The 27,984-nt window shown below is 44.5% G+C and overlaps 1 protein-coding gene across 4 annotated transcripts in view; it reads left to right on the top strand.

Moving 5' to 3' along the window:
• The window catches only part of CDCP1 (CUB domain containing protein 1), a 41,764-nt gene extending 18,917 nt beyond the window's left edge, over positions 1 to 22,847 (top strand). Inside the window, exons 1-10 of one of the 4 annotated variants that reach the window (XM_077916415.1) lie at positions 313 to 685; positions 852 to 875; positions 1,275 to 1,475; positions 4,016 to 4,369; positions 7,217 to 7,579; positions 8,769 to 8,981; positions 10,979 to 11,365; positions 14,674 to 15,039; positions 17,516 to 17,603; positions 19,313 to 22,847. In XM_077916415.1, the coding sequence (XP_077772541.1) occupies positions 863 to 875; positions 1,275 to 1,475; positions 4,016 to 4,369; positions 7,217 to 7,579; positions 8,769 to 8,981; positions 10,979 to 11,365; positions 14,674 to 15,039; positions 17,516 to 17,603; positions 19,313 to 19,748 (2,421 nt within the window). In that variant the 5' untranslated portion in view covers positions 313 to 685; positions 852 to 862 and the 3' untranslated portion in view covers positions 19,749 to 22,847. Of the gene's footprint in view, positions 1 to 312; positions 686 to 851; positions 876 to 1,274; positions 1,476 to 4,015; positions 4,370 to 7,216; positions 7,588 to 8,768; positions 8,982 to 10,978; positions 11,366 to 14,673; positions 15,040 to 17,515; positions 17,608 to 19,312 lie in introns of those variants that run through there. The other 3 variants (XM_028750633.2, XM_028750636.2, XM_028750637.2) reach the window with 3 other exon arrangements.
• Positions 22,848 to 27,984: the final 5,137 nt, after the last annotated feature.

Raw genomic sequence — 27,984 nt, forward strand, 5'->3', positions numbered from 1 at the left:
GGTTGGCCCAAATTTATTTTGAAATCTTGCCCCCGCCTTGGACTCCACGAAGCAGTTCAGTGCGACTCCTCTGTCCAACATTAGGGTCTTCTCATAGTCTGGTGTGCCAGTACACATGTGGTTCCTTTTTGACTCTTTAAGCAACAAATGAGCAATAGTTGAAGCGGCTACAAATATGTAGTAGTAGTAGTAGTAGTAGTAATAATAATAATAATAATAATAATAATAATAATAATAATAATAATTTATGATTGTGCCGTTCGTACGGAGCGTTCGTACGGAGCAATAGTCTCACGGACTATTGACCCGTACACCACTAATCCGCTGCCACCAACCAGGTCCTCCCTGGTAAAATCACTTCAGCCTCAGTCAGCTGCTCAATTAATAAAGAAGAGTGTGTTTTATTTCAGACACAAACAAACTTTTCCGGCATTCCAAACGTTGTTACTCTTTACTTTCTTAGTCTTATTTTCCTCTCTCTATCTCTTCTACCTCCCCTCACTCAAGAACCCACTGCTCTAACCGTTTCTCTATTTCCAACTGCCTGGCAACTGCTTCTCCAACTACCTTTCCCAACCAGCCAACCCACTAAAACCAACCAACTACCCACCAACAACTCTGGAGCATCTCCCACCATTTTCTTAATTTGGAGTCCCCAGAAATAGGGGACATCTTATACACGGAGGCAGTGGTGTAGCGTGGGGGGTGCAGGGGGGGCCGGCCGCACCGGGCGCAACATCTGGGGTTAGGGCAAATCCACGGGTTAGGGGGCGCAAATCCACGGGTTAGGGGCCGCAAATTACTTGCCTTGCCCCGGGTGCTGATAACCCACGCTACGCCACTGCACGGAGGCGTGTTATACATGGGAAAATACGGTATTTAAATAGTCCAAAAAATGCCATACTTTTATTTTTTGAAGGCTTAAGACTAAAGTATTAAATAGTTAAAACACCCAGCAGGAAAATTGTATTTCCTTGGATTGGGGGAGGGTGGAATATGTACATGTATAGCTGACTATCCTTTTATCAAAGGCGTAATAGCGAAAGAATCCATTGCTCCCTAATGTATTACGGCATAAGTTTTCATAACCAATTGTCTGGTTCTTTGGATAAAGTGAACATTAATCTAGGAAAAGTTTATTCCAGTATAAATCTGCTTGTCTTGAAGTGGAGGGCGATGACGACAGGCATCTTCGTTTGTTTTGCTGCAGCAGCCTAATATGGCTACCACTCTGGAACCAAAAACATAACCTGCATTTTTAACAATCGTTTCAGGTGCCTATGAAATCTCCCTTGAACGTCTTGACAACACATCAGTTAGGATTAAACCTGGAACGCAAGGAAGGTGTGCACTGGTTGTAGGAGGAAACAAGTCTTATTCCGAAAGGAAAATAACCTCTGGGCAGTGGCTTCGTTTTGATTTTGATTGTGAAAGGCCGCAGAATTATTGGGAATTGGTGATTGAGAGGGACATTGGTAAGTTGCACTATGCTATCCAGTTTTTATGAGCTTCTAAAAGTAATTTGGATATTTGTCAACCTGAGCTGCATGCTGAAAGCCTAAATGACAAGGGTAAATATTATTTATCTTCTACTTGTTACAGTACCATCCTCTTTGTTGCTAAATAATGGCTTGGGGCTGTCAACTGAACTGAAATAACTTAACTGTATAAATCATCTTCCTTTTAACTGATTATTTAGCTGTTTTTATACAGGGGTAGGGACGCGGGTGGCGCTGTGGGTTAAACCACAGAGCCTAGGACTTGCTGATCAGAGGGTTGGCCTCGGGAGAAACCCGAATTACACACTAGAATATGACTGTTCACCGCTGGTTCTGTTCAGTCCTCTGCTTTTAATGCCGAGAGTGTGCTTCTGACCATGTGTTCCTCCTGAGGAGCCCAATGCTCTTTAAAAAAATGTCCCATTAAGATCTAAGCAACTGTGGGCTTTTATCTGCGACACGCAAAAAGGCCTGGCCAGTAAAATCCATACATTGTCAGAGAATCAGAATTGTAGGGCTGGAAGGGACCCCGTGGCTATCTAGTCCAACCCCTCAAATGCAAGAATCACAGCTAAATCACCCTGGCAGGTGGGTGTCCAAGCTCTGTTTAAAAACCTCTAGCGAAGGAGAGCCCACCAACTTCCAAGGTAGTCCACTCCAGTGTCAAACAGCTCTTGCCATCATATAATAATATAATATAATATAGTATAGTATAGTATAGTATAGTATAATATAATATAATAATAGAGATTTGATTGATTGATATGAAGCCCATTTCAAACAAGCTGCACTTACAGCTGGAGGTTCTAATCAATTTAATTGACAGATCAATCAACTAAAAACATAGTTGATTAAACCATGGGCCAAGAGTTCTTAAGTGGACACGATGGTTTATATGAACCATTCTTGTTTTGGTTTTCTCCTGTGAAAAGCAATAGTCCGTAATTCTGCTTGCCACCCCTGGCCACGATCCATCACCCTCCGGCAAGGGTGGGTAGAGAAGCTTTAGCCTTTTCCAGCTTGGAGTTGGGGGGGAAAGAGGAGGTCATCCCTGTGGCTGCATCACACTCAGATGTTGAGCTCAAATGCAGGCGAAAATAGCCAACCTGAGGCTGCCAGATGGAGGCCGGGGGAAGCTGCGATGGCGCTTAGAGCATCTTGCAGCCCAGCACCAAAGCAAGACCAAGCCTTCTCCTTCGGTTCCAAGAGAGAGGAGCTGAGATGCATAGCACCAAGCAAACCCATTTCTCCTCTTCCTCTCCCCCAACTGACAAATCTTGGAGAGGAGCAGTGGTGGGGGTGATTGTTACCGAACCCAATAAAAGTGCAGCAGAAAACCAGCAGAAAAAGGAAAGGGTGGGATTCTGACTTGGCAAACAGGGCCAAACGAAAACAAAAAAGGAAGCAGCATTTATTTTTTAATTTACAAGTTCTTTTACATTTCCCACAGTAGCTCAAAAAGCCCCTTGGTACGCGTACATTTTGGCTCCCGGACAATGGAAAACCAGAAGTGATTGTTCCGGTTTTTGAACATTCTTTGGAACATGGAACGCAACTTCCGTGGCTTCCGATTGGCCTCAGGAGCTCCCTGCAGCCAATCAGAAGCCTTGCCTTGGTTTCCAAACGTTTTGGAAGTTGAACGGACTTCCGGAACGGATTCCGTTCGACTTCTGTATAAAGGTAAAGGGACCCCTGACCATTAGGTCCAGTCATGGCCGACTCTGGGGTTGCGATGCTCATCTCACTTTATTGGCTGAGGGAGCCAGCATACAGCTTCCGGGTCATGTGATCATGTGACCTTCTGATCGGCAAGCCCTAGGCTCTGTGATTTAACCCACAGCACCACCCGCATCCCTACGCAGTGCCACCATAGATAGCTACTATTCATTATTTAAGCCTCCCCTCTGTCAAAGTCCAACTGATCTGAGTCTGTGACATTTATTTTCCTATATGATGTGAGCTCACAATAAAATATAATAGCACCTACTTCTCAAGTGAGAATGAGAGTGAGTTTCCATCAATGAACCCTCTGCATTATTGCAGCATTAATGCCGTGCTAATAAAATACCATTTTTCATCACTTCACATTCAAAGCCTTCAACTGTCACACATTTCCCAGAAGTTCTGAACACCACAATAGTGATTTTGGTAAAGACACAACCATGGATTTCAGTCTTCAAATAATAAGCTAGGCTGGGTGGTTGTTAAAGAAAAAGAAAACGTAAAAGACGTGAGCGCCTTGTTTGCTTAGAACAGGGTTTCGCAAACTTGGGTCTCTAGCTGTTTTTGGAGTACAACTCCCATCACCCTTAGCTAGCAGGACCAGTGGTCCAGGATGATAGGAATTGTAGTCCAAAAACAGCTGGAGACCCAAGTTTGGGAAACCCTGGCTTAGAATGTGCATAGAGAATTACTAAAAGCTCTTAACATAAATGAAAGAGTAAAAGGATTATAATTTAACTGGATGGTCTTGTGTGATGATCATTCTTACATTATGTGTGTCTGTGTGCTTCTAGATTGTATGAGAGGACCATGTCCCTTCGGAGATGTTCTGCTTCTGCCTTCTGGGTTCCTGCCCTTTAACAGGACCTTCATATGGGATGTTAAAGCCAGAAGGTTAGATGGGCTTGAACTGAAGTTCTCTCCGTTCTTAAGACAAGTTCTGCCTGGAGAGACTTGCCCCGACCAAGTTCTTTACAACATCGGCACCCTTCTTAATACGAACAGAGTCAACATCGGAAACTTCTGTGCAAATGGTACTGTGTCACGAATCAAGGTGCAAGGGGGAGTTATTATGACCCTGAAGCTTCCATGGAACTCTAATGTCCGTGTCTCTGGCTTTAAGCTTGAAGGCAGGTCTTCCATCCAACGTGAGTATGATTTGCTTCTGTTGTCAGCAGAAAAATTAATGATATTTTAACACACTATCTTTAAGTGTGGTTCTGTAGGCTTGCTTTCTTCTAAGTTGGTTGGAGGGGGATCTTCCTGGAGTAGGTTTCTCTCAAAGACATTTCTGGTTTTGCAGTGGGTGAGGGAGATCAGAGAAGGCGCTGAAGGACGGGGTTGGAAGAAGATAGCTTTTTAAGGAAAGGAGGGAGAATCCTGACCTTCATTTAGCATCCTAAGCCTACTTGCGAGCAATATGGAAGGGGCTAAATTACCGTATTTTTCGCCCTATAGGACGCACTTTTCCCCCTCCAAAAATGAAGGGGAAATCTGGGTGTGTCCTATGGGGCGAATGCAGGCTTTCGCTGAAGCTTGGAGAGCGAGAGGGGTCGGTGCGCACCGACCCCTCTCGCTCTCCAGGCTTCGGGAACACATCCGCAGCCTAGGCAGCCCTGTGGGAGTTCCCGCAGGGCTGTCTAGGCTGCGAATAGCCCCTCGCACCGGACAGACATCGGCCAGCCCCACAAGCTCGGGGGACAGCAAGGAGGTGCAGCGCCGCCATCCCGCTGTTCCTCGACCTGGTTCGGTTTCCCCGACCTGGTTTTGGGGGGGAAATAAAGCAAAAAAAAAATTCCTTTATTCCCCCCCCCCCCAAAAAAAACTAGGTGCGTCCTATGGGACGGAGCGTCCTATGGGACGAAAAATACGGTAATGCGCTGGGCTGTTTCTTAAACACAAGTGTACATTTGTATATTAAATAATGTGCTAACATAACACAAGAATGGTATATTACATGTATCTATGGAAGATGTAGACTAGCTAAAATCCTAAAGGCCTGTCCAGAAGAATGGATGTGGGAAGGGATGAAGGCACATGTTACTTCTCACACTTTTAAAGAGGTGTGTGACCTATATGCTCAAAAAGTAACGTGAGGAGCGGCCCTGGTATATACCTATTCTGTTTGTCATAACGGAAATTACCTGTTTCTTTCATGTTGCATGTTGCAGTTCTCTTTCACAACTATATAACCTAAGGGCGAGGGTTGTTTGAAAGGGCCCTGTGACAAAATTGCTCTTCATAAAAAACAACAACTTTACCTGTGTAATGTGAGTGTGCTTTCAAACAACCTCCCTTGAACCAACTGAAAATCGTTTTACCCAAATTGATAGTGGACCAATTTTCATATATATATATATAAAATCGTTCTCATCTGTATTGTTTCTTGACTGTGTATTGACCTATAATACTTCTGCCAAACTCCCATGGTTCAATCTGCCCACCAGACCGTACAGAATGGGTTTTTCTTGTAAGCCAAGGCTGCTTAGTCAGAATAAAGAGTAAGTTAGCTTATACCAGCCCACATAAACATAGAGGGACCCCAGGGCCGGGTTTAGGTTTGATCAGGTCCTGAGCTACTGAAGGTAATGGGACCCTTTATATGTCCAGCTATCCTTTGTCAACAACAAATTGTTGCTGTTTTTTGTGTGTTGAATACCGTATTTTTCGCCCTATAGGACACACTTTTCCCCCTCCAAAAATGAAGGGGAAATGTGTGTGCGTCCTAAGGGGCGAATGCAGGCTCTCGCTGAAGCCTGGAGAGCGAGGGGGGTCGGTCCACACCGACCCCCCTCACTCTCCAGCCTTCAGGAAGCTATCCGCAAGCCGTGGGAGAGCTGCGCGACTTCGCGCAGCTCTCCCACGGCTTGCGGACAGCTGCCGGCACCCCGAAGCCTGGGGCGCGCTGAGCTGAGCACGCCCCAGGCTTCGGGCTTCGGGCTTCGTGCGGCTAGCGGAGAGCTTGCCTGCACCCAGAAACTTGGGGTGCGCTGAGCTCAGCACGCCCCAGGCTTTGGGCTTCGTGCAGCTCTCCGCTAGCCGTGGGAGAGCTGTGCGAAGTCGCGAAGCTCTCCCACGGCTTGCGGATAGCAGACTGTTCTGGGGGCTGGGGTCGGAGGAAGCTTGGGCTTTCCCCGCCCCAGCCCCGCACCTGGGGGGGAAATATTTTTTTTTTATTTCCCCCCCAAAAAACTAGCTGTGCCCTATGGGCCGGTGCACCCTATGGGGCGAAAAATACGGTATATGCTATACAGTATGGTAATTTATGGACCTGCACAACACAAGACACAGTTGCTGTATGTGGGTTTTATTTTATTTGTTTTTTATCTTATATTTTGGAAATGTACATCCGGTTTTTTTTCTTTAATTTTTTTGGGAGCCCCCAAGAGAGTGGGGCCTATAGCATGTTTAGCTTATATGTAAATCCGACACTGAGGGACCCCCAAAAAACCACAGTGTCACTGTCTTCACTTGAGCCAGAATTTGCAAGCTAAGCCCTGCCCATGAGAGAATACAACATACATATCACCTTAGAAACTAAACCAGGAATAGGCAAACATCAGCCCTCCAGATGTTTTGGGACTACAATTCCCATCATCCCTGACCACTAGTCCTGTTAGCTAGGGTTCATGGGAGTTGTAGTTCCAAAACATCTGGATGGCCGAGTTTGCCTGTGCCTGAACTAAAGACATAAGCTCTCTTTTATGCTCATAGTGGTCATGTCTGTCTGTCTGTCTGCCTGCCTGTCTGGGTATACTTTCTCAGTCAAAGGTAATTGAAACTCTTTTTCTAGGGGCCTAATTCTGGCACCAGCTTGGCCTTGAGTGTAGTTCTAACAAGGCAAGGGTCACTATCCTGAGGTTTCTGGTGACTGCTGGGTTGGGAAGAAGGACTGCAATGCAAGCACTCTCTAGTTCAAACAAATATATAATTTCGAGGTTCGCCAGTGATTGTATATGTTCACAAATGCTTGTCTCCCTTTGTGTTTAAAATAGGATTGTGCATTGTTGAATCCACATTTCAAACCGAAGGAGAAGCAACCTTGATATCTGCCAACTACCCGGTGGGGTTACCAGAAAACGAACTGGTGGCCTGGCAATTTGTCATTCCATTCAACTTAAGAGCACGCATCTCTATCCTCAACTACACCACCGCAAAATGTGAGCGGAACTTTCAGACAGTCGAGTACCAGTTACCCGGGCAGCACCCTCAAGAGCTGACACCCAAAGAGGGGCAGTCTGTCGTTCTTGCTGGTAATTTCAACCTCTCCATGCAAGGCTGTAAGCAATATCAGCAGAACGCTGGGGCCCACAATTTGCATTTTAAAGTTTTTGTTCAGCGCCCTGAAAATGAAGAGAGTAAGTAACCAATTCCCTCTTTTCCTTTTCTCTTTTCTTTGGTTAATGGGTCTGTGTGTGTGTGTGTGTGTGTGTGTATAAAAGATAGAGAGAGACCACACACCTCTGTGCACAGCAAAACTTAATGGGGCAAAATATGCACTATGGGTTAATAATACAGGTACCCTTTTTTCTTTTGTAAAAACACCACACTATACAGTCGTACCTTGGATCTTGAACGCCTTGGCTCCCAAACAAAATCGGCTCCCAAACGATCGATACCCGGAAGTGAGTGTTCGGATTTTCAAATGATTTTTCGGAAGCCAAATGTCTGGTCTGGCTTCTGATAGGCTGGAGGAGCTACCTGCAGCCAATCAGGAGCCGCACTTTGGTTTCCGAACATTTTGGAAGTCGAACGGACTTCCAGAATGGATTCCGTTTGACTTCCAAGGTACAACTGCACTGGAAAAGATGGCCTCAATAAATAAAAAAATAAATAAAAGTAAAGCACTGCTTTCTGGTAATTTTCATGCCCGTATGTAGGAATGGAGTCGGAGCTGTACCTTATATTGGTTACGACTAGAAATTGGATTTAATAGTAAATTCAGTTCCTGAATTTAGAAGGCCATTGTCGACATGACTTCCCTGTCAGAGATTAAGTTTAGACAGGGGCGTTGGACATCCATTCAGTATTTTGGGCTAACTGAAGTTTACTACGTTTGTCAGGTAATACCATTATGAAGAATAGCATGTTAAAGCAAACCTTGGGGCCGTCTCCTCTTCAGGGGTTACAATGGGATTGTTGCAAAGGAGATGGTTGCCAATGTCAGGAAACTGCTGTTGGAAGAAGGGGGAGAGAGTGAGTGGACATTTTTGTGCCTATTGGATTGAAGTCACTTAAGCACAAACTTAAAAGGAGGACCCACAATCAATGACACACTGATTGATAAAGTATTCCATTAATATGCCTTGACAGTTGCTTATATGGAGAATTCATGTAGTTCATAGTTCTATTCAAGAGAGGGGGTAACTTTCTTGTAAATTAGAAAGAGGTGAACAGCTTAACGGTTTCAAAACATGCCCCTAAGTAATTTAGATTCTTCTTTAGATCTTGCAAATGATGGAACAATAGCTGCACCATTTTCTTCTTTTTAAGAAAGGGACTAGGTGCTACAGTTCTTCTAAATGATCTCTGTTTTCTTGTTTTCAGACGTAACCTACAGAGTTGACCTCACGAGAGAGAGAGACTTAAATCTTACAATATTTTCGAAGCCAACACAGCCTGGAAGTTTATGCTTGATCTGTATTAATCGTAGTAAAAAATGTGAGACCAATGTGACCTTAGTATCCGGTTCCAGTTACACTATCGCCTTACTGTGTAAAAATACAGAGAATGTGAGGGTAACGGCTGTGCAGTCTAAAGGTATGAACAAAATGTCTGGAATTTAGTTCCCTTAAAGTGTGTATTTGGCGGGGAGACATCTGACAAGAATGTATTCCTATTTTTACTTGCCCTTCCAAATGCTGTTTGTTTTCGTCATCTGTCCTTTTGTTGCTCATTAGTCTTGACTAATTAGAAATAACATTTGAGTTTTTAGATGGGCAGATGGAGCTGAGGTAAATTGTCAGTTGATGGGACCACCATCGTATGTTCTGCAAATTCAGATTGCAGAAAGTCTCACTTTCTTTTCAGGAGAACAAAAGTGTAGCTCAGTCTCCACAGATGCCATTGCTTTTAAACTTACTCTTCTGTCTTCATTATTTTTAAAAGCGTGGGTTTTTGACAAGGGCAGTGCTGTTATAAGTCGGGTGCCTATGTAACCTTTGCAGTGGGCCTTATTTTATCACACTGTTTCTTTTGTTTTACCTATCTCTTAATGAGAGCTAAAATGCTTTTCTTTAATTTTTTTAATAGAGTGAAATGCTCCTTAAACGAAACAGTCTTACAGCCCTGTTATTAACTATAAACACTGTCATTATAGTTAGATACTGCTCTTGCTCTTGATGAGTACAGGGCAGGAGGCACCATAATAAAACACAATAAATTTACAGTGGTGCCCCGCAAGACGAAAAACTCGCAAGACGAAAAACTCGCAAGACGAAAAACTCGCTAGACGAAAGGGTTTTCCGTTTTTTGAGTCGTTCCGCAAGACGAATTTCCCTATGGGCTTGCTTCGCAAGACGAAACGTCTTGCGAGTTTGTTTCCTTTTTCTTAAAGCCGCTAAGCCGTTAATAGCCGCTAAGCCGCTAATAGCCGCTAAGCCGCTAAGCTGCTAAGCCATTAGTAGCCACTAAGCCGCTAATAGTCGCTAAGCCGCTAATAGCCACTAAGCCGCTAAGTCGCTAATAGCCGTGCTTCGCAAGACGAAAAAACCGCAAGACGAAGAGACTCGCGGAACGGATTAATTTCATCTTGCGAGGCACCACTGTATTCAGCAGTTGTTGTTTTTAAAAAGATAACATAGTAGTGTAACAACATAATAGCAACCTGTTCAGTAAAGGAAACTCATAACCTCAAAGCCTGGGAGAACAAATATATATTTATTATATGTATTTAAATTGTATCTCACTCCGCCCTGCTGATCACAGATTCTTGACATCATAATAATAATAATAATAATAATAGTTTTATTATTATACACCACGCATCTGGCTGGGTTTCCTCAGCCACTCAGGGCGGCTCCCAACAGAATACTAAAAACACAACAAAACATCAAACATTAAAAACTTCCCTAAACAGGGCTGCCTTCAGATGTCTTCTAAAAGTCAGGTAGTTTTTTCTTTCCTTGACATCTGATGGGAGGGCGTTCCACAGAGCGGGCGCCACTACCAAGAAGGCCCTCTACCTGGTTAAAAAATGACTTAACCCTTTTTGCTGGGTTCCATAAAAAAATAATAATCTTATAACGCTATAACCATTTCACTGTTTTAATTACCCCCTTTAAATTAGTTGACTATTAAAAAAACAAATAAACTGAAATGACTCCTACCACAAATGTTAATGTGTGTTTGGCATCAGATTGTTGATAATGTGAAATGGACTTTCTCCATATTTTTCTTCTTCTTACCCATGTTTAGAGACCACAATCGCCTCCATGGGTCACTTATCTGTCTCCTGTGTAGGTGGTCATGACCACATTCCTAGGTACCTGACCTCCTTGGGAAGGGAGACATGGCCACCCCTCTTTTGTACGCCCCCTGCCATCCTCTAGCCCTAGCCTACAACAGCCCCTTGGTTGACCAGACTCTTAGCAAAATTCGTGGCTCCCCATTAGGCCTTTTTCCTTGACTCCTCTGTCCCAGACTCATCAAATTTCTGCATAGCTCTTTGATACCCCATATGTCTTCTATGGGTCGCCACCTGCCTGTTTCTCTGCCCCAGAGCCTATGGCTATAACCGTGTGCCTTTCTCATTGCAGTCTGTTGGAATTCCAAAGCCTGCCAGATGAGACCCTTCCATCTGCTTGTACCGCCGTTTCTTACTGGTCTCCCAATCCTGCTTGACACGTTTACCTGGAAACTCCAGGCCCCGGCAGACACCCTCATAGAAATCAGGTCTCCAGCCTCGAAACTTAAGCAACATATCCCAAACCAGAATCAAGTATGCTCTGGGGGTTATAGTTACTCCATTAATGGCAGCGCCCCAGAAAAGGCGTTGCGACTCGGTGTCTTCTGCCCTGGTGGAGCCATTGAGAAAATTCAGATGAAAGACAACATCACTGTAATGCTTAGGACGTATGGCAGAAGGTGGATCAGTGAGACTCTGAAACCGAACCTCACGTTGTTTTTTATGCCCGTTATTCAAGGTGAGTTTATTCTGTTTCGCTCCTTCTCTGCATTCAAAAAGTAAAGAAAGTTAAAATCTTGTATCAGCCCAGTGAAAGGCCCTTTCCCTAACTGATGTCAAATATCCCGAGGTTGAAATGTGGTTATTCTTTTTTTTGGGGGGGGGGGGTGTAATATCTGAGATCTAGTAAAATTTGGATTATGGCAAGGAAGCCTAGGTGTTGTCATTCTAAAAGGGTTCTATGGTCAAGGATCCACGAGCAAGAGAGGGAGCTTTCGTGGGGTCAAAGTCATCCCTGTAAAATGTTTTAAATCCTCCCAAAATTCACTTACCGTATTTTTCGCTCTATAGGACGCACCAGACGATAGGATGCACCAAGTTTGGGGGGGAGGAAACAAGGGGGAAAAAATTCTGAATCCCAGAAGTCAGAACAGCAAGAGGGATCTGGCTTCTGGGATAGCCTCTTGCTGTTCTAGCTTCTGGGATAGCCGCTGGGATAGCTGGTCTAGCTTTGTGCGAAGCCTCCGCAGGGCACGGGGAGCCTTCATCCCCGTGCCCTGCGGAGGCTTTGTGGGGCTATCCAAAAGCCAGAAAGCTCCGTCTCGCTGTTCTGGCTTCTGGGACAACCCGTGAAGCCTCTGGAGGGCAGTGGGGTGAAGGCACCACGCTGCCATGCGGAGGCTTTGTGCAGCTAACCCCGAAGCCTTTGGAGCGCAGCGCGAGGTCCCGCTGTGCTCCAAAGGCTTCAAGCAGCTATCCCTGAAGCCTGGAGAGCGAGAGGGGTCAGTGCGCACCGACCCCCTCGCTCTCCATGCTTCACTGAAAGCAACGCATAGCCTCCGGAGCGCGGACGGAGCATTCCCTCTGCGCTTTGGAGGCGTCGCGTTGCTATCGCTGAAGCCAAGGAGCCTGCATTCGCTCCATAGGACGCACACACATTTGCCCTTCATTTTTGGAGGGGGAAAAGTGCGTCCGATAGAGCGAAAAATACGGTAGTTTGAGATTTCGGCAGATGTCAGCATGGATTTTGAAGCATTGTCTGCAATGATTGTGCCTAGACATTTTGGAAAAAAAATAAATCAGATTGCCATGAAACAAAGAGGTGTGATTTGATAAAGAAAGAAGAAAAAATACAGACAAATAATTACTACACGCAGCAGCAAGGATAAAGATCTTCACTTGTGGACTAATAAATTATTGAATGTATTAATACGGATAGAAGTCATAAATATTGCAGCTGTTGAATAAGGGACTATTATTATGATTGGAATACAATTGGATTAAATAAGACTTTGGAAGCAGAAATAAATTTTTTTTTTATTAAACCTGTAATTCTAGCATGAGGGGGGCTACCAAAATTATACAATTGGATATTTGATTAATTTATATTTGATTTGGTATTGTGATTTGATATGTATATAATGAGGCATATTTTGGATTTTTGTAATTGAAAACTAATAAAAATTAATTGGGGGGGGGGCACGTGGAGAGAAACGAATGGTCTGGGAAAAGGGCCATGGGTTTATTTATCAAAGGAGAGTTTCGCATGTCTGCTTGCAGACAGGTTTTGTGGCAGGGCGAGCTTAGATCTTCCACAGCATGTTTCGCCGCAGCTCTAGGATGGCTGAAATAGAGAAGCAGGGAGAAGGGAACATGGAAGAGGAGAACAAGTTGGTTTTCTCCTGCTCTGGAGGGTAGGACTCGAACCGGTTGCTTCGAGTTACAGGAAAGGAGATTCCGACTAAACATTGGCGGAAACTTTCTGACAGTAAGAGCTGTTCAACAGTAGAACGGTCTCCCTCGGAAGCTAGTGGATTCTCCTGTCTTGGAAGTTTTTAAGAAGAGGTTGGATTGCCATTTGTCATGGATGCTTTAGCTGAGATTCCTGTATTTCAAGGGACCGGTGTTCTGTGCATAGTATGCTTAGTGCTAAGGTTTAGTCTTATCCAGGGTGGATAAAAATCAATGGTTTTTTTAAAAATAAAAATATTGGATTTTTTAAAAAATTAAATCTGATTTATTTTATTTAAATTGGATTTTTAAAATTTAAATCGGATTTTAAAAATAAAATGCTTTTGGAGGAAAAATCTAAATATAATTTTCTATTTAAGTTACATTATAGTCCAAAGGCTGTTCATCAGGAAATAAGGATTTGTTTTAAGTTTTTCATGTGTGCTAAAACTCAGTCTGTTTTTTTTTTTAAATGTTTAACCACATCAGTTAACAAACATGGATACATATGCTATAATGTTACTGTTTTAGTTAAATAATTTGTTTAAATTGTTATTAAGGGAATGATCATTTTTCTCCTTCCGATAAAGTACAGCAGAAAAGTTGTCCAAATAATTTCATAATTTCCTGTCTTTGTATTTCTACTAGCATCACCAAATCAGTAATTTTTGATATAAATGTAAAAACTACTCTGAAAATTTATTATTCCAAAAACGAAACCTTCAGCTGGTTGTAAATATTAAGACTATACCAGCAAGAATGAGTCTTTCCGTTAAAAAGTGATTTAAATCAAGTCTTACTGACAAGTGATTTAAATCGATTTGATTTAAATCAAATCCACCTTTGTCTTATCATAAGTTAGGTAATTGTAAGTTAGTTAAGTCTGCTGCAACTGGATTTTCTTATGGACTGTGCCAATCCTGAATGTATTGGATTTGTGACTGTTATGTACTGAAGTTCTCACCCTGGGCCAGCAGGGGGATACTGTAGATAGTTATGCAAATGAAGGATCGAAAGTGAGGTTCAGTGATTGGATAGTATGTATGCAAATGAAGGATCGAAAGTGACATTCAGTGATTGGCTAGTTACAGAAAATGGTTACTGTTGCATTTTAGTGGAGCTCTATGTAAGCAGGCTGACTGAGCTCCTCAGTTCAGTTCTGTTCCAGCTTACAAATAAAGAGCTGCTTTGGAAGAATTGCTGTGTTGTCTGATATGTTCGCCCACAACTTAACAGTGACCATTATGCTCATTTGCCTTCAGTAGCAGTAAAGCTCTGCTAGATGAAGTACAATTGCCTCTGGTCTACTTTTTGGGAAACTCTGCTGCGTGTTTAAGTTTTTCCTCCACACGTATGACATAGATGACCAGCTCTACAATTCTATGACTCTATGAGAAGTGATTCAGTGGGATGTTAAACCAGGCAGATTCCTTGGTGCGGGGTGTACACAAATTTTTTTCAGCACAGCTTAAATTGCAGGATCTGGATGTCGTAGAGATGGCTAAGCTTTCTTTCACAAAGGGTTTATTTTGTTTTGCACGGGGAATTAAAGGGCAGCAATGACTTCGCACATTTGTTTTTGTGTGCCCCCTGCAGAAGAGTGTGTATTCAGCGTTACTCCAGATCCGAAAACTGAAGTTTACCTGCAGACCCCTAACTGGCTGGAAGGTCTGCCTCCTTTCACGTCTGTGTATTGGAACATCACTGTCCCGGCAAAACAAGTTGCGCAGCTGTCGTTCCCGAAGGACCGTATGGGTGTTACTTGTGTACAGAGCCGGGCGAACATCTATATTCAGGAACAGAGACCGAATGCGGAAGAAACCGTGCGCCGCGAAGATCAGAAACTACCTAAAACTCTCGATCTGAAGCATCATTTCTGGGTAAACATCACTAACTGTAAGCCGGCGACCAATCAACAACTGAGCATGCAGTTCAGGGTGAAGTTCGTTCAGAAAAAAGCAGGTGAGGTACCACATGTTGTGCGTTATTTCACAATAACCAAAGGGAGGTTCTGTCCTGCCAAGGGTTCATCTTTCAGTTCTGTGTTCTTTTCCCATGAACCTACAGAGTTGGGGAAGAGCTTTCTACCTGGTTTCAGTCACACAGGGGTTAACTTCCTGGGCTACAATGGTACCTTGGTTCTCAAACTTAATCCGTTCCGGAAGTCCGTTCCAAAACCAAAGCGTTCCTAAACCAAGGCGCGCTTTCCCATAGAAAGTAATGCAAAATGGATTAATCCGTTCCAGATTTTTAAGAACAACCCGAAAACAGCAATTTAACATGAATTTTACTATCTAACCAGACCAGTGATCCATAAAATGAAAGCAATAATCAATGTACTGTACCATAAAATACATAAGACAGTGTTGTAGATGATAAAAATTAACATTCTTTTTTTTTTCTTACTTGCACTGATGATACTCATTGTTTGGATGGGGGGCTTTTATCCATTTCCACAGTCACACAATCAATCAATCAATCAATAGCTGAACTGGGTTCCACACAGTCGCAAAAACAAATGAACTGAAAAAGCCTCAAAAACAAAAACGTGAAATAAATAGCAAAAACGAAAACGCCAAACTTAATCTGTTCCGGAACTCCGTTTGACTTCCGAAATGTTCGAAAACCAAGACACAGCTTCTGATTGGTGCAGGCACCCTGGAAACAATAGCCGACAACCACACTGGACACTCGGCTTCTGAAAAACGTTCGGAAACTGGAACACTTACTTCCGGGTTTTTGGCGTTTGGGAACCAAAGTGTTTGAGAACCAAGGTACCACTGTAGTTCCTAGCTGTCAACATGGGCTTTCTTCTCTTACACACTTCTTCTACCTATGTTGAGCATCTTTTCAGCTGCTTTCAGCAAGCTTGTATCCCCCAGACCACTGGACCACTTCCCCCGCCAGCCCACAAGGTGGTGGTGGGGTTTGCTTACAAGGATTTGAGAAGGAGATGTAAGAGTTGTGGGACTCTGTCAGCTGCCAGGGCCCTCGCACAACCTTTCTAGAACCCTTTAAGCAAGGAGAACCTGTTGGGTGTAAGGTGTAGGTGCAAGTTTACCTGTGCTTCATTTGTTACCATAAACTCTTAACTTTGTGTAAAATGGGATGGCGCTATCAGAGGACTCTGCTACATTAGTAAAGAAGCAGCGAATGGAACGCGCTATAAACATGCAACACCAGATGGCGCCCGGGAGCAGGAAATTTTAGAACCCTGTTTTCCATAGAGATTTTTTTTCTTTTGTTGAAACGATCTCATTTCTGTCTTAGTTATGGTGTTTCCCTTGTGTTTATATCCACCCAAACAAAGACACACATGATCCATATTTTCACGGCGCAACCATGGCAGAAATGTTCAGGGGTGCTTTTAGTGAAACTCCCCGTTGAAACATGGCAACTACCTGGGAACATACAGAAGGGAATAACTCTTCGCTTTTTTAGTGTATATATATTCATGGTGCTGAAGAGCAAATCTGGAACATATTTCCTGTCAAAGCTGAACTTTTAAATGAGGCTAGATAGTCATAGCAGTTGAGAGATTATATTATCTAAACTTCTTTTTCTATTCTATTCGGGATGTCATACGTGGGAACATTTTTTAAAAGAGAGAACATCTTGTGCATGACTCTTTTGCAGTTGCGTAACTTCTTGTGATTTCCCACCGCTTCTATTTCTCTCTTCCCCTTCCCACCATCCAGCTGTTAACTACTGGACTTTGCATTTGTTGAAATTCTCCTGATTTACAAGTTGCTGTGTATTTCCTCCCCCTGCCTCCCCCCAGTGTGTGTACTAAATTGCAATAAAAAGGTAAAGGGACCCCTGACCATTAGGTCCAGTCGTGGCCGACTCTGGGGTTGCGGCGCTCATCTCACTTTATTGGCCGAGGGAGCCAGCGTACAGCTTCCAGGTCATGTGGCCAGCATGACTAAGCCGCTTCTGGCAAACCAGAGCAGCGCACGGAAACGCCGTTTACCTTCCCGCTGGAGCGGTACCTATTTATCTACTTGCACTTTGACGTGCTTTTGAACTGCTAGGTGGGCAGGAGCAGGGACCGAGCAACGGGAGCTCACCCTGTCACGGGGTTTCGAACCGCCAACCTTCTGATCGGCAAGTCCTAGGCTCTGTGGTTTAACCCACAGCGCCACCCGCGCCCCTGCTAAATTGCAATATATGGATTTTAGATTGTAAATCTCTCCCAAGTGTTAAATGCATGGCATGAAAGTTTAGTCAGGAGAGAACCCCGCAGCTTAACCCCTTCCCTTCCAGACCCCCTTCTATCTCTCTTCTTTTGTTCCTTTGGATTGTGTGTCTATGTGCACACGCTCATAAAAATCTGGAATGTTTCAGAAGCGAGCGAATGCAGTGACTCTGAATCAGGACAAGATGAGCCACCTCTCCGACTGTTTATCGCTGAATGTCTCACTTTAACTTTTTGCAGGTTTGGCAGTCATAATTGGCGTTGTGGTTGGCGGACTGGCACTGCTATCAACTATCGGGCTTGCCATATTCTGCACTAAGAGGAAGAAGTAGGTATCTCTTGTTCTCAGAGGTTTTCGGCGCAGATTAAAATGTCCCATTTTTTGCCAGAGGCAGACCCAGGTTTTAACGAAGTATTGCAGGCTCCAAACCAGGGAACCCTGAACGTTATTCCTTTGTGAACTGGAGCCTTGAACGTGCTTCGATCTCTTCCTACTTAAGATGTGACCTGAGCTGTTAGAACTTGCTGTGCCGATGGCATCGGGGCAGAAATCGCAGCAGGAAATTGGTCGTCCTGGCACACACACTGGCTGCATGTTAACTGGCGCAAGAGCTCTATTTGCACACCTTAAGGCAGGAATGGGCCACCTGTGGCCTAACATAAAGTGCGCTCTGTAAGCAATCAGTTCAGACCCCTGGCAGCCTCCCCCAGAAGTCCGTTTTGTAGCAGGAGGTGACTAGCAATGATTTTTAAGGCTGAATTCTAACTGGTCCTCTTTAAGGACAAGTTTCCCCCCTGAGATTTATTTCTTAGTGCTTGAAAACTTGCCAAAACTGTTCCAACTTCTCTCTCCCAGTAATGCCTGCTTGTTATGAATCATTTCTTCTAAAAGTAAATTTTTCCCTCATTCCCTGGTTTAAGGCGACTACAATTTAATATAGACGGTTGGTTGAACTTGATGGTTTCCACCACAGACTTCTTGACCTCTCTTCATACAAGTTTCCTTTTACTAACAAATTCCACCCCCCCAAAGCAACCCCCTTGGCTGTCTCGGTAAGAATACAGTCAGGAAGGGAGAGACCCAAGTTTCCCAATTCTCTTCTGCTTATGGAAGTCACATCGTGATGAAGCAGTAGTGACTGTGATTCATGTCTGTAGTTTGCCCCCATTCAGAGGCACTTGGGCCAATGTCACGAAGACTTTAGCCTGTATGAACTCTTAGAGTTCTGAATCACGTTTATTTTTAAGATGTGTATGTCTTCCCATACTATGTGAACGGGGAGACATATAAAGTGAAGTTACACCAGAGGAAATGCTAAAATTAGGGTGTTATCTGACAGCAGCGTTTTTGCAGGGTGGCTATTTCACACGGTTCCCTTTGTGAAAATAAAGTGGGAAATTCAACGCTCCATCTTGAGATATGTTAGGCTGGTGGCCATGCGGCCCAAGTCCTTCTTAGCACAGCCCCCATAACTGTAAAACTCCTTCCCTGTTAAGTTTGATTATAGCTGTTTTTATTCCACAAAGCTACAGATCAGAAGAATCTTTAATTGCATCAGTCACTAGCCATAGCAATAAAATAAAATAAAATAAAATGCACTAAAGATAGGGGTAAAGGCTTAGCTATGCAAAATGCATTCTAGAGGTTTACATCAATAATCAAATAACAGATCTTATCCTAATTGCTCCTGCTAAACAATTTGCAGTTTTTGCTGTCACCTGGTTATCTTCAAGTTCAATTCCTCTCCCTTTAGCTGTTTTTATTCCATGAAGCTTCTGGGCCAAATTGAGTGCTTTATACTTGCTGTTGTCTTTGTTAATATAGTCATACCTTGGATCCTGAACGCCTTGGTACTCAGACATTTTGGCTCCTGAACACCGCAAACCCGGAAGTGAGTGTTCTGGTTTGGGAATGTTCTTTGGAACACGAACATCCGACAGGACTTCCGATTGGCTTCAGAAGCTCTTTTTGGGTGGCTGGGCAGAGAATGCAAGTTTATTTTTAACGTTTCTTGCTTTGTTTCTTTTCCCCCCCAGAAAAAAACAGGAAAACCAGACTCCACCCATAGGAGTGTATAACGGTAACGTCAACACCCAGTTGCCTGGAAAGCAGGGCATATTCAAAAAGAGGAAAAAGAACGAGTCTCATATCTATGCAGTTATTGATGACACCATGGTTTATGGGCACTTGCTGGACGACTCTATGAAACCGGAAAATGCCGAAATAGGCGTGTACCAGCCTTTTACTGGGCCAGTGAGTACGGCCCCTTCGCCGCCTCCGATCAGGAAAATATCCAAAGTGCCCAGCATGGCGGAATCCTCTTTCACGATATTGACTGACAGTGAGATCTATACCTTTGCACAACGCAAACCGGAAGAACTCCAGGCCAATGGTGACGTGAATTCGAGTGGTAATGGAGATGTCGGCAAGTCCTTGCTTGAGGAAAACGAACAGGAAAATTCAGAGCTCTAATGTTTATGCGACGGTTCAGATAAGATAAGAAATCTTGCACCCATTTTTCCGTGATTTACCTTTTTCCAAAAAAATGAAAACAAAATACTTTGGTTGCCGCAGCTCTGTTCTGGTTTCCGAATGAACGTGCTCAGACGATGTATTTCCGTAGCATGTTTTGCAGGGATACAAGTAACTTTGAACATGGAAAAGGACAGCAAAGTGTTTTTTAAAAGGCAGGAAGAGATGGCACATTGGAGCTTAAACAAAGCTGGAGAACTAGGTTGCCAAAAATATCTTCCTTCCTGTGTTTCTTGTGCAGATTTCAGCCCATACTACAGAATAAAAAATGCGGGTGTGCAGAATGGCATAGTCTGAAGATGGTTTTTTCACACAGTAGCCTTGTCATAGGAATATGACTTTTATTATTCACGTGGATTCACTTCCTTGGATGTGACGAGGATTACACCAGTCCTTGAACGGACAATGCCTACAACAACTGAACAGCAAAAGTTATTGTGCTGTTTGTGAAAAAGTATTCTACTTCTCTTTTCAATCAGTTGTATGGTGTGTGTATGTATATATAGTTCAGGACATTTCATTTTCTTTCTTTTTTCATCTATAATTTTGTTGCGATTGTCCTCCAGTGGTGTTTTTAAAACTAAGACCAGTGTGTCGTCCAGGTTCTTTTTTATTTTTATTTAAATAAAAACAATTATTTAATTTTTATTCATGCATATAACATAGCAGTTTCCACTTCGCCAGCAAATATGCAAATGATATAATATTGCCAAAGTTCCTGTGCAAAGAAATGATTAGTTCAGCACGAATGAGGCTGCTAATCTGCGCAACCCTTATGGTGCAAAAACGATAGACTTCAGTGTAAAAAATTCAAAATTATTTATGGGCTTGACCTTGATGGATGTTTGAACAATGTTATGCTCTGAAGACACGTGAAAATATGCAACTTTTATGCATATGTGCAATCAGTGGCTAAGTCCTTGCCTTCAAATATATAAGAACAAGGAAGACAACAATGCCATTTTCATAGCCTGTACAGCTCTGGATTTTGGCAAAATAAATTGCCCCAAACCTATGTATTCAAGTGCCTAATTTTGTGGGTAGGTGAGCCACTTTGTGGAACATAAATAATTTTTGCACACTGTGCTAGACTTCCAGAGAGGCGCCAGCTGGCTTAGTGTGAATTAACTCTTGCAAAGTGATGATTAAACAGAATGCAAGTTAAGAAAGGATGGAAGGGGAAAGTTTGCATTTTTTTTGATGACATAACACTATGTCACTTGACTGAATACGATTGCCGTACGCAGGCTTCACTCAGAAATATTCAGTAGTTAATACAATGTGGGGAAACATTTCCACTGGGCTTTGGGGCAGCTACTTGACATTAGCATTTCATCTTTGTACATAAGTGTTTGACTGTTGCGCAAGGCCTCTTGCACAACTCCCATTTACCTCAGCAGTTCTTGAGCAAGGGCTGCTTCTGGCAGCGTGTGTCTGTGGGCGTGTATCACACGCAGAGTTTTAACTAGTCACAGAAAACGGATAATAGTTAAAATCCAGAAGGCTGTTTGGTGATGCTGTGCGAGAGCAATGGGGCTTCCTAGGGCTTCCTTCCCCAAAGAAGCTGCCTTAACAAGTTCAAGTTGCTCCTGAGACTCAGGTGAAATATCAGCAGTGACTTCTGTGCTGGCAAAAACGAGCAGCGCCTTGTAGTTTTACAAAGAACTTTTGTGGATTCCTTCCAAGTAACGCATTCAGCAAATTTTGTGCCGCCATATAAATTTGTACCACCCAGTTCTTTTCACTCTGTCGTTTAAATGAGTATAAGTTGAAGCCAGTAACTCCAGTTTCCATCATTAGCATTTAATTTTCGCATCAATAGTGCTTCTAGTCTGTGTATTGGCTCTCGTCACTTAAATTACATACAGTAGTCAGGATTTCTTTTTGCAGTTCATTCCATGGTCTGTGTGAAATATCTTGGCCTCGTGTTCACTGTTGGGCATCTCCCATTGCACGGTTGTGAAATGGATGAGGCTTGGGTCTCCGTAAACATCATTTTTGTATGCATATACCATACCACCAGGGACGCAGGTGGCGCTGTGGGTTAAAGCCTCAGCACCTCAACATCATTTTTGTATGCATATACCATACCACCAGGGACGCAGGTGGCGCTGTGGGTTAAAGCCTCAGCACCTAGGACTTGCCGATCGAAAGGTCGGCGGTTCGAATCCCTGCGGCGGGGTGCGCTCCTGTCGTTCGGTCCCAGCGCCTGCCAACCTAGCAGTTCGAAAGCACCTTCGGGTGCAAGTAGATAAATAGGGACCGCTTACTAGCGGGAAGGTAAACGGTGTTCCGTGTGCTGCGCTGGCTCGCCAGTGCTGCGATGTCACGCTGGCCACGTGACCCGGAAGTGTCTGCGGACAGCACTGGCTCCCGGCCTATAGAGTGAGATGAGCGCACAACCCTAGAGTCTGGCAAGACTGGCCCGTACGGGCAGGGGTACCTTTACCTTTACCTTTACCATACGAATTTGTCCTGGAAGGTTGGGCCTATTTTATAAATGGGAAAGTATGTTATGACACTGGGCATTGTCTCGCTAAAGTTGCGTAAAACCTCGTTTCCTGGCAGTATGACTGTTTCTAAAATAATTCCCACCCCCCCTCAGATAGAGTTGTATTTCTTGTAGCCTCTGTGAATGCAGAACACTATGCAATAAAACCTTCATGAGAATTGCAGGCTCAGACTGGAGTTGCATAATTATCCCCCAAGTTATTTGTTTTGATGCTACTATTTCTATATGCCGCTCAATAACTTATTCACTGTATAGTCCTCTTTTTTTTAATGCTGCATTTGAAGTGTTGTCTTACAAGATGCTGTCATTGTAAATATTTGTGGCACCTTTGCACCTGACTGAAATCCACAGTGTTCCTGTTCCACAGTCTTAAAATGCTGTAATTTTTAAATTCCAGGCTGTTTTTTAAAAAATAATAATAATAAATGCATTTTCTGTGTTTAACAGAGAGGGACATGTTGATGCAAAGGGTCTTTTTTACATGTGTGAGTTCTTCAAAACTGAAATAAAATGGTGTTTACAGTTAACCGCTGCTTACCTGCATCTTAAGTAACTACTGTACTTAACAGAAGGGCTTTTTTTTTTTAACTCCCTTTTTTGGTTTGCTGGTGGCCCCAGATTGGCAGGAATTGTGCTCAAAATGGCATCATTCTGGTGCTGCTTGATGTGTGTGTAATTGGTTATGAATCATTGGTGAAAAAACAGGAATGACAGCGTACTGTTAACCCGTATCCTCCCTTCTGACAGGACCATTTCTGCTTAGGGTCCAGCAGTGTTCGAAACTCCTATTGCTCTAGGTGCATTTTGTGACAAGGAAATTTATTAGTGCAAGCAGATTTTGAGCTCTGGGCATAATACTGTGCCTAAGATTTCAGATTTAAAAACTGCAGAGTGGAAGGAAAGGAGGATCTTTTTCTGCTTCCCCACTTCCAGCTACTCTCTGAAGACTGGAGAAGAGACCCTCTTAGGAATATTAGTGGGGTGGGCAGGGGAAGGACTAGACCATGTGAAAAATGAACACAATATTTTAGCTGTAGTTAATTCATTTTCAGCACTGTATTCTTGTTCTAAAAAAGCACGCCTAGACATTCCGTTGTTGCGCCCATAACCTCGGTTTCAGGTGCCATTCAGCTCCTATTTTTTATAGCTTAGTTTCTAACAGTGGGGGCCAGATAGCTATACCTCCTGCCCTCCCAGAATTCTGTTTTTATTTTCCAGCTGACTGTCCCATAGGTTCTAAGCAACTTCAGGCCTCATTCAATTTCCCCCCTAGGGTGTGTGTTCATGTTACCACCTTAGATTTGCATTTAAGACCCTTTTCATAGCTCTGCTGATTCCTCTCTGGTTTCACAGTGGCCCTGTTATGTTTTCTTCTGCTTGCCTATTTAGTGTCAAATTCTTACCTGTACAGCAAACTGAAAAGTATCTATGAATATATTGGTCTTTCCTGAACAGACGACCGTTTGTCTCCTTGACATCCGAGAGGAAATTAGTCAGTAAAGGTGAAGAAAACCTCATTGTTAGTAATTCAGGTGAGCAAGGATCCACCTTCAATTGCAGGTGCTCCAGAATCTAGCAGTCATCCAGTGGGTTATAGTCAACTAGGTTTTACTCAAAAGTAGGCCCACTGAAATTAATAAACATGATGAAGGCCAGGGCGTACCAACCCAGAGGCACCGTCTTGCGCCCAAGATTTGGGGGGCAGCGGCACATGTTTTGTGCGCGTCATATCGCATCATTGGGCGATGCGGCCTCGATGTGACGTCATGCGTATGACATCACACACACATGGCTTGCATCGCCGGGAGGAGGCTTCCTCGGGACGAAACAGCCATTGAACTGCGCTGTGCTCGGTCCCTTCTGCCCCATCAACATCAAGGGGGCCCAGTAAATATTGAGGGGGGTGAAGACCTCTCCACCCCTATGAGTTCACTGGTGTTCAAAGTCCAAGTGCGCATGTCATTCCATACCCAAACTCCATAGGTATTCTGTACCGTCTTGAGAAATACTCCTGTTTGATGCATTTTCCCCACAAAGCAGGTTCCATCCGATTTGAAAATGGAAGCCTCGACCCAGTATACCTGAAGGAGCGTCTCCACCCCCATCATTCTGCCTGGACACTGAGGTCCAGTGCCGAGGGCCTTCTGGCCGTTCCCTCACTGCGAGAAGCAAAGCTACAGGGCCTTCTTGGTAGTGGCGCCCTGTGGAACGCCCTCCCATCAGATGTCAAAGAGATAAACAACTACCTGACTTTTAGAAAACATCTGAAGGCAGCCCTGTTCAGGGAAGTTTTTAATGTGTGACATATTTTTAATCTTTGTTGCAAGCCGCCCAGAGTGGCTGGGGGACCCAGCCAGATGGGCGGGGTACAAATAATAAATTATTATTATTATTATTATTATTATTATTATTATTATTATTATTGAATTTTAGAGTTGGAAGGGACCCGAGGGTCATCTAGCCCAACCCCCAGCAATGCAGGAATTCTGCCTGCACCATCCCTGGGTGGCCTCAAACCACCAACCTTCTTGTTAGCAGCCAAGACACCCTAAGCCTTAAACTGAGATACGTACATTTCAGGCTACCGTTGTCCATGTGCAGACACAGGTTAGGTCTGGGGATGAAAGACATTCCCGCCTCTTCTCTGGCCTGTACAGCCAGTGCTTTTTTTCCTTAAAAAGAAATGTTTAGGGGTAATCTCATTTTCCTACTCATATTGAAATACTGCCCCTCAATGAGGCCAAACCTAGATTCACAAAATGTTTAGGGGTATGCGTACCTGACTCCCTTCCCAGAAAAAAGCACCATGTACAGCAATGTACCCCTGAGGGTGAAAGAGGAGAGCGCAAAATATGGTCTGAAGCTCAACATAAAAAAACCGAAGATCATGGCCCATCACCTCCTGGCAAATAGAAGGGGAAAAAATGGAAGCAGTGAGAGATTTTACTTTCTTGGGCTCCATGATCACTGCAGATGGTGACAGCAGCCACGAAATTAAAAGACGCCTGCTTCTTGGGAGAAAAGCAATGACAAACCTAGACAGCATCTTAAAAAGCAGAGACATCACCTTGCCGACGAAGGTCCGTATAATTAAAGCTTTGGTTTTCCCAGTACTGATGTATGGAAGTGAGAGCTGGACCATCAAGAAGGCTGATTGCCGAAGAATTGATGCTTTTGAATTCTGGTGCTGGAGGAGACTCTTGAGAGTCCCATGGACTGCAAGAAGATCAAACACATCCATTCTAAAGGAAATCAGACCTGAGTGCTCAACTTAACTGGGGAAAGATATTTTTTTTGAAAAAATCCCTAAGCCCCGGGGTCACAATTTCAGAAAAAATCTGACTTTCGGCAATTCACTCAAAAATGGTGCCCAAGGATTGAAACTGCTCCCCTGAAAGGTTTGGCGGTCGAAACAGAAGGCTTTTTATCACAGGACAAGAAATCAGCCCTCGACAACTTAACCGGCAGAAAAATATTTTTTTTAAAAAAATCACTAAGCCCCGGGGTCACAATTTCAGAAAAAATGTGACTTTCGGCAATTCACTCAAAACTGGTGCCCAACGGTTTCAAATGCTCCCCTGAAAGGTTTGGCGGTTGAAAAAGAAGGCTTTTTTCACAGCACAAGAAATCAGCCCTCAACAACTTAACTGGCGGAAAAACATTTTTTTGAAAAAATCCCTAAGCACCGTTGTCTTAATTTCAGAAAAAAATCTGACTTCCAGCAATTCACTCAAAAATGGTACCCAACGGTTGCAAATGCTCCCCTGAAAGTTTTCGCGGACGAAACAGAAGGCTTTTTATCACAGGACAAGAAATCAGCCCTCAACAACTTAACCGGCAGAATTATTTTTTGAGAAAATCCCTAAACCCCAGTGTCAGGGGTTCAGGAGCAGAGGCAAGGGCAAGGGAGGAAACAGAGAGCGAAGGGGAGGAGGCAGAAGAAAAGATGAGCGATGACGACGACCCGAGATCTCCGAGCCTTTCCAGTGAATCGGAGGATTCACAGAAAGGAGCACCAGTGGCCAGGGCAAGGGGGGAGTTTAGGGGGGCACCCCAGGAAGATAGAGCCAGAGGGGACTCAGAGGAGAGCAGTTGGAGATCGGGACCAGCGTCACCGCCAGAGAACAGAGAAGAGGAAGGGAGCCAGGGGGCAAGCGCTGGCAGCTCACAACAGGAGGGAGGGCACGAGTCAGGAGTGGCCACACCTCCATCTGGGAGCGAAGAGACGGTTAGACGGAAGGTGGAAGGTTGGGCGCGCGCGCCAAGTTCAAATGCACAGGAAGGCGACGCAGTAGGCAGCCCGGAAAGGGAGCCGGGTCCTAAAGCCCGGCGCAAGGAGACAGGAGGGTCCGGGGGGTCAGCGTCAGAAGAATCCCGGAAGGAAGAGACCCAGGGGGGCAGAGGGACCCAGAGAAGAACAGTCAGGCGGAAAAGGTGGAGCAGGGCTAGGATATTAAGTTGGTGTACGAGGGGCGGAGATTCAGACGGAGCTTCGCCGGTCTAGCTACTAGACGTAGAGTTGCACGCAGCAGCTTGAGAATGGAAACTGTAACTCAATAAAGACTTTTACTTAATGACCGTTGGCTAGCGTGATCCTCTGTGAGCTGGGATCTGGAAGCAACCCTGACAGTAAGCTCCGTCTCCAGAATTGTGGGCATCTACAGCCTCGAGGAGAGGAGAGAAGCAGGTGCCTACTAGCAAGCTCACGAACGGCAGCCGACATGACGGCTGAACAGCAGATAGCGGAACTCAGAGAAGCAGTGTCACAGCTGAATGCCGAGGCTCTCGCATCCAGGAAGAGAGAGGAGGACGCAGCTGCCGCCTACAGGGATCTCCAGGTCAGGTTGGAAGTGCTTACGAAGCAAGGGCAACAGACACCCAAACCAGAGGGGATTGGGTTGGGGAGACGCACAGGCGGTCTGGTCTCTCACTTCGATGGGAACCTGCAACAGTATCCCAATTTTAAAGCAGACGTACTGTGTGCACTGCAACTGCTGAGTAAAGATTTTAGAGATGAGCAAGAGAAAGTGGGATTCATCATGTCTTATTTGCATGGGGATGCCAGAGCATGGCTCCGCAATTTGTGGAGGGATAACGATCCGGCGCTCCAAAATGCGAATGCCTTTATTAAAGCGATGGATGCGTGTTTTTTATCAAGCATTGACGTGGATCTTGCTAGGCAACAGATTCATGGACTGAAACAGGGAAGGGCCAGCGTACGGCAGTACCATGCCCGCTTTTTCGCCTTGGCCAGTGCCCTAGAATGGGACAGAGATTCGACTCCTGTAAGAGACCTGTTCTGGGAGGGATTACACAGCTCTGTGAAAGATGAAATTGCGAGGGGGGAGAGACCCCGAACCACCCAGGAGGTCGTGCAGAGGGCGCTGGCAGTGGGGGTGCGGCTGGAAGGACGTCCGTGGAGCAGGGACGAAGGGCGTGGAGGGCGCGAAACAGCCAGGGGCTCCTCCTTCTTTCCCAGAGAAGCAGCGCGTACGCAATCCACGCCTCCGCCAGGAGGAGGAGCTGAACCTATGGAGGTTGGAGGTGCCAGGGCTCAGTCAGCAACCAGAGCCCTAGCACCAGCAGCAGTGAAAGCGAAGCCTCCTAGAGGGAACAGGAAGTGTTACGTCTGTGAGGAGCCAGGGCATATGGCGAAAGAGTGTC

This window comes from Podarcis muralis, chromosome 12 (genome assembly GCF_964188315.1).
Source record: "Podarcis muralis chromosome 12, rPodMur119.hap1.1, whole genome shotgun sequence".
NCBI classification, from domain to species: Eukaryota; Metazoa; Chordata; class Lepidosauria; order Squamata; family Lacertidae; genus Podarcis; species Podarcis muralis.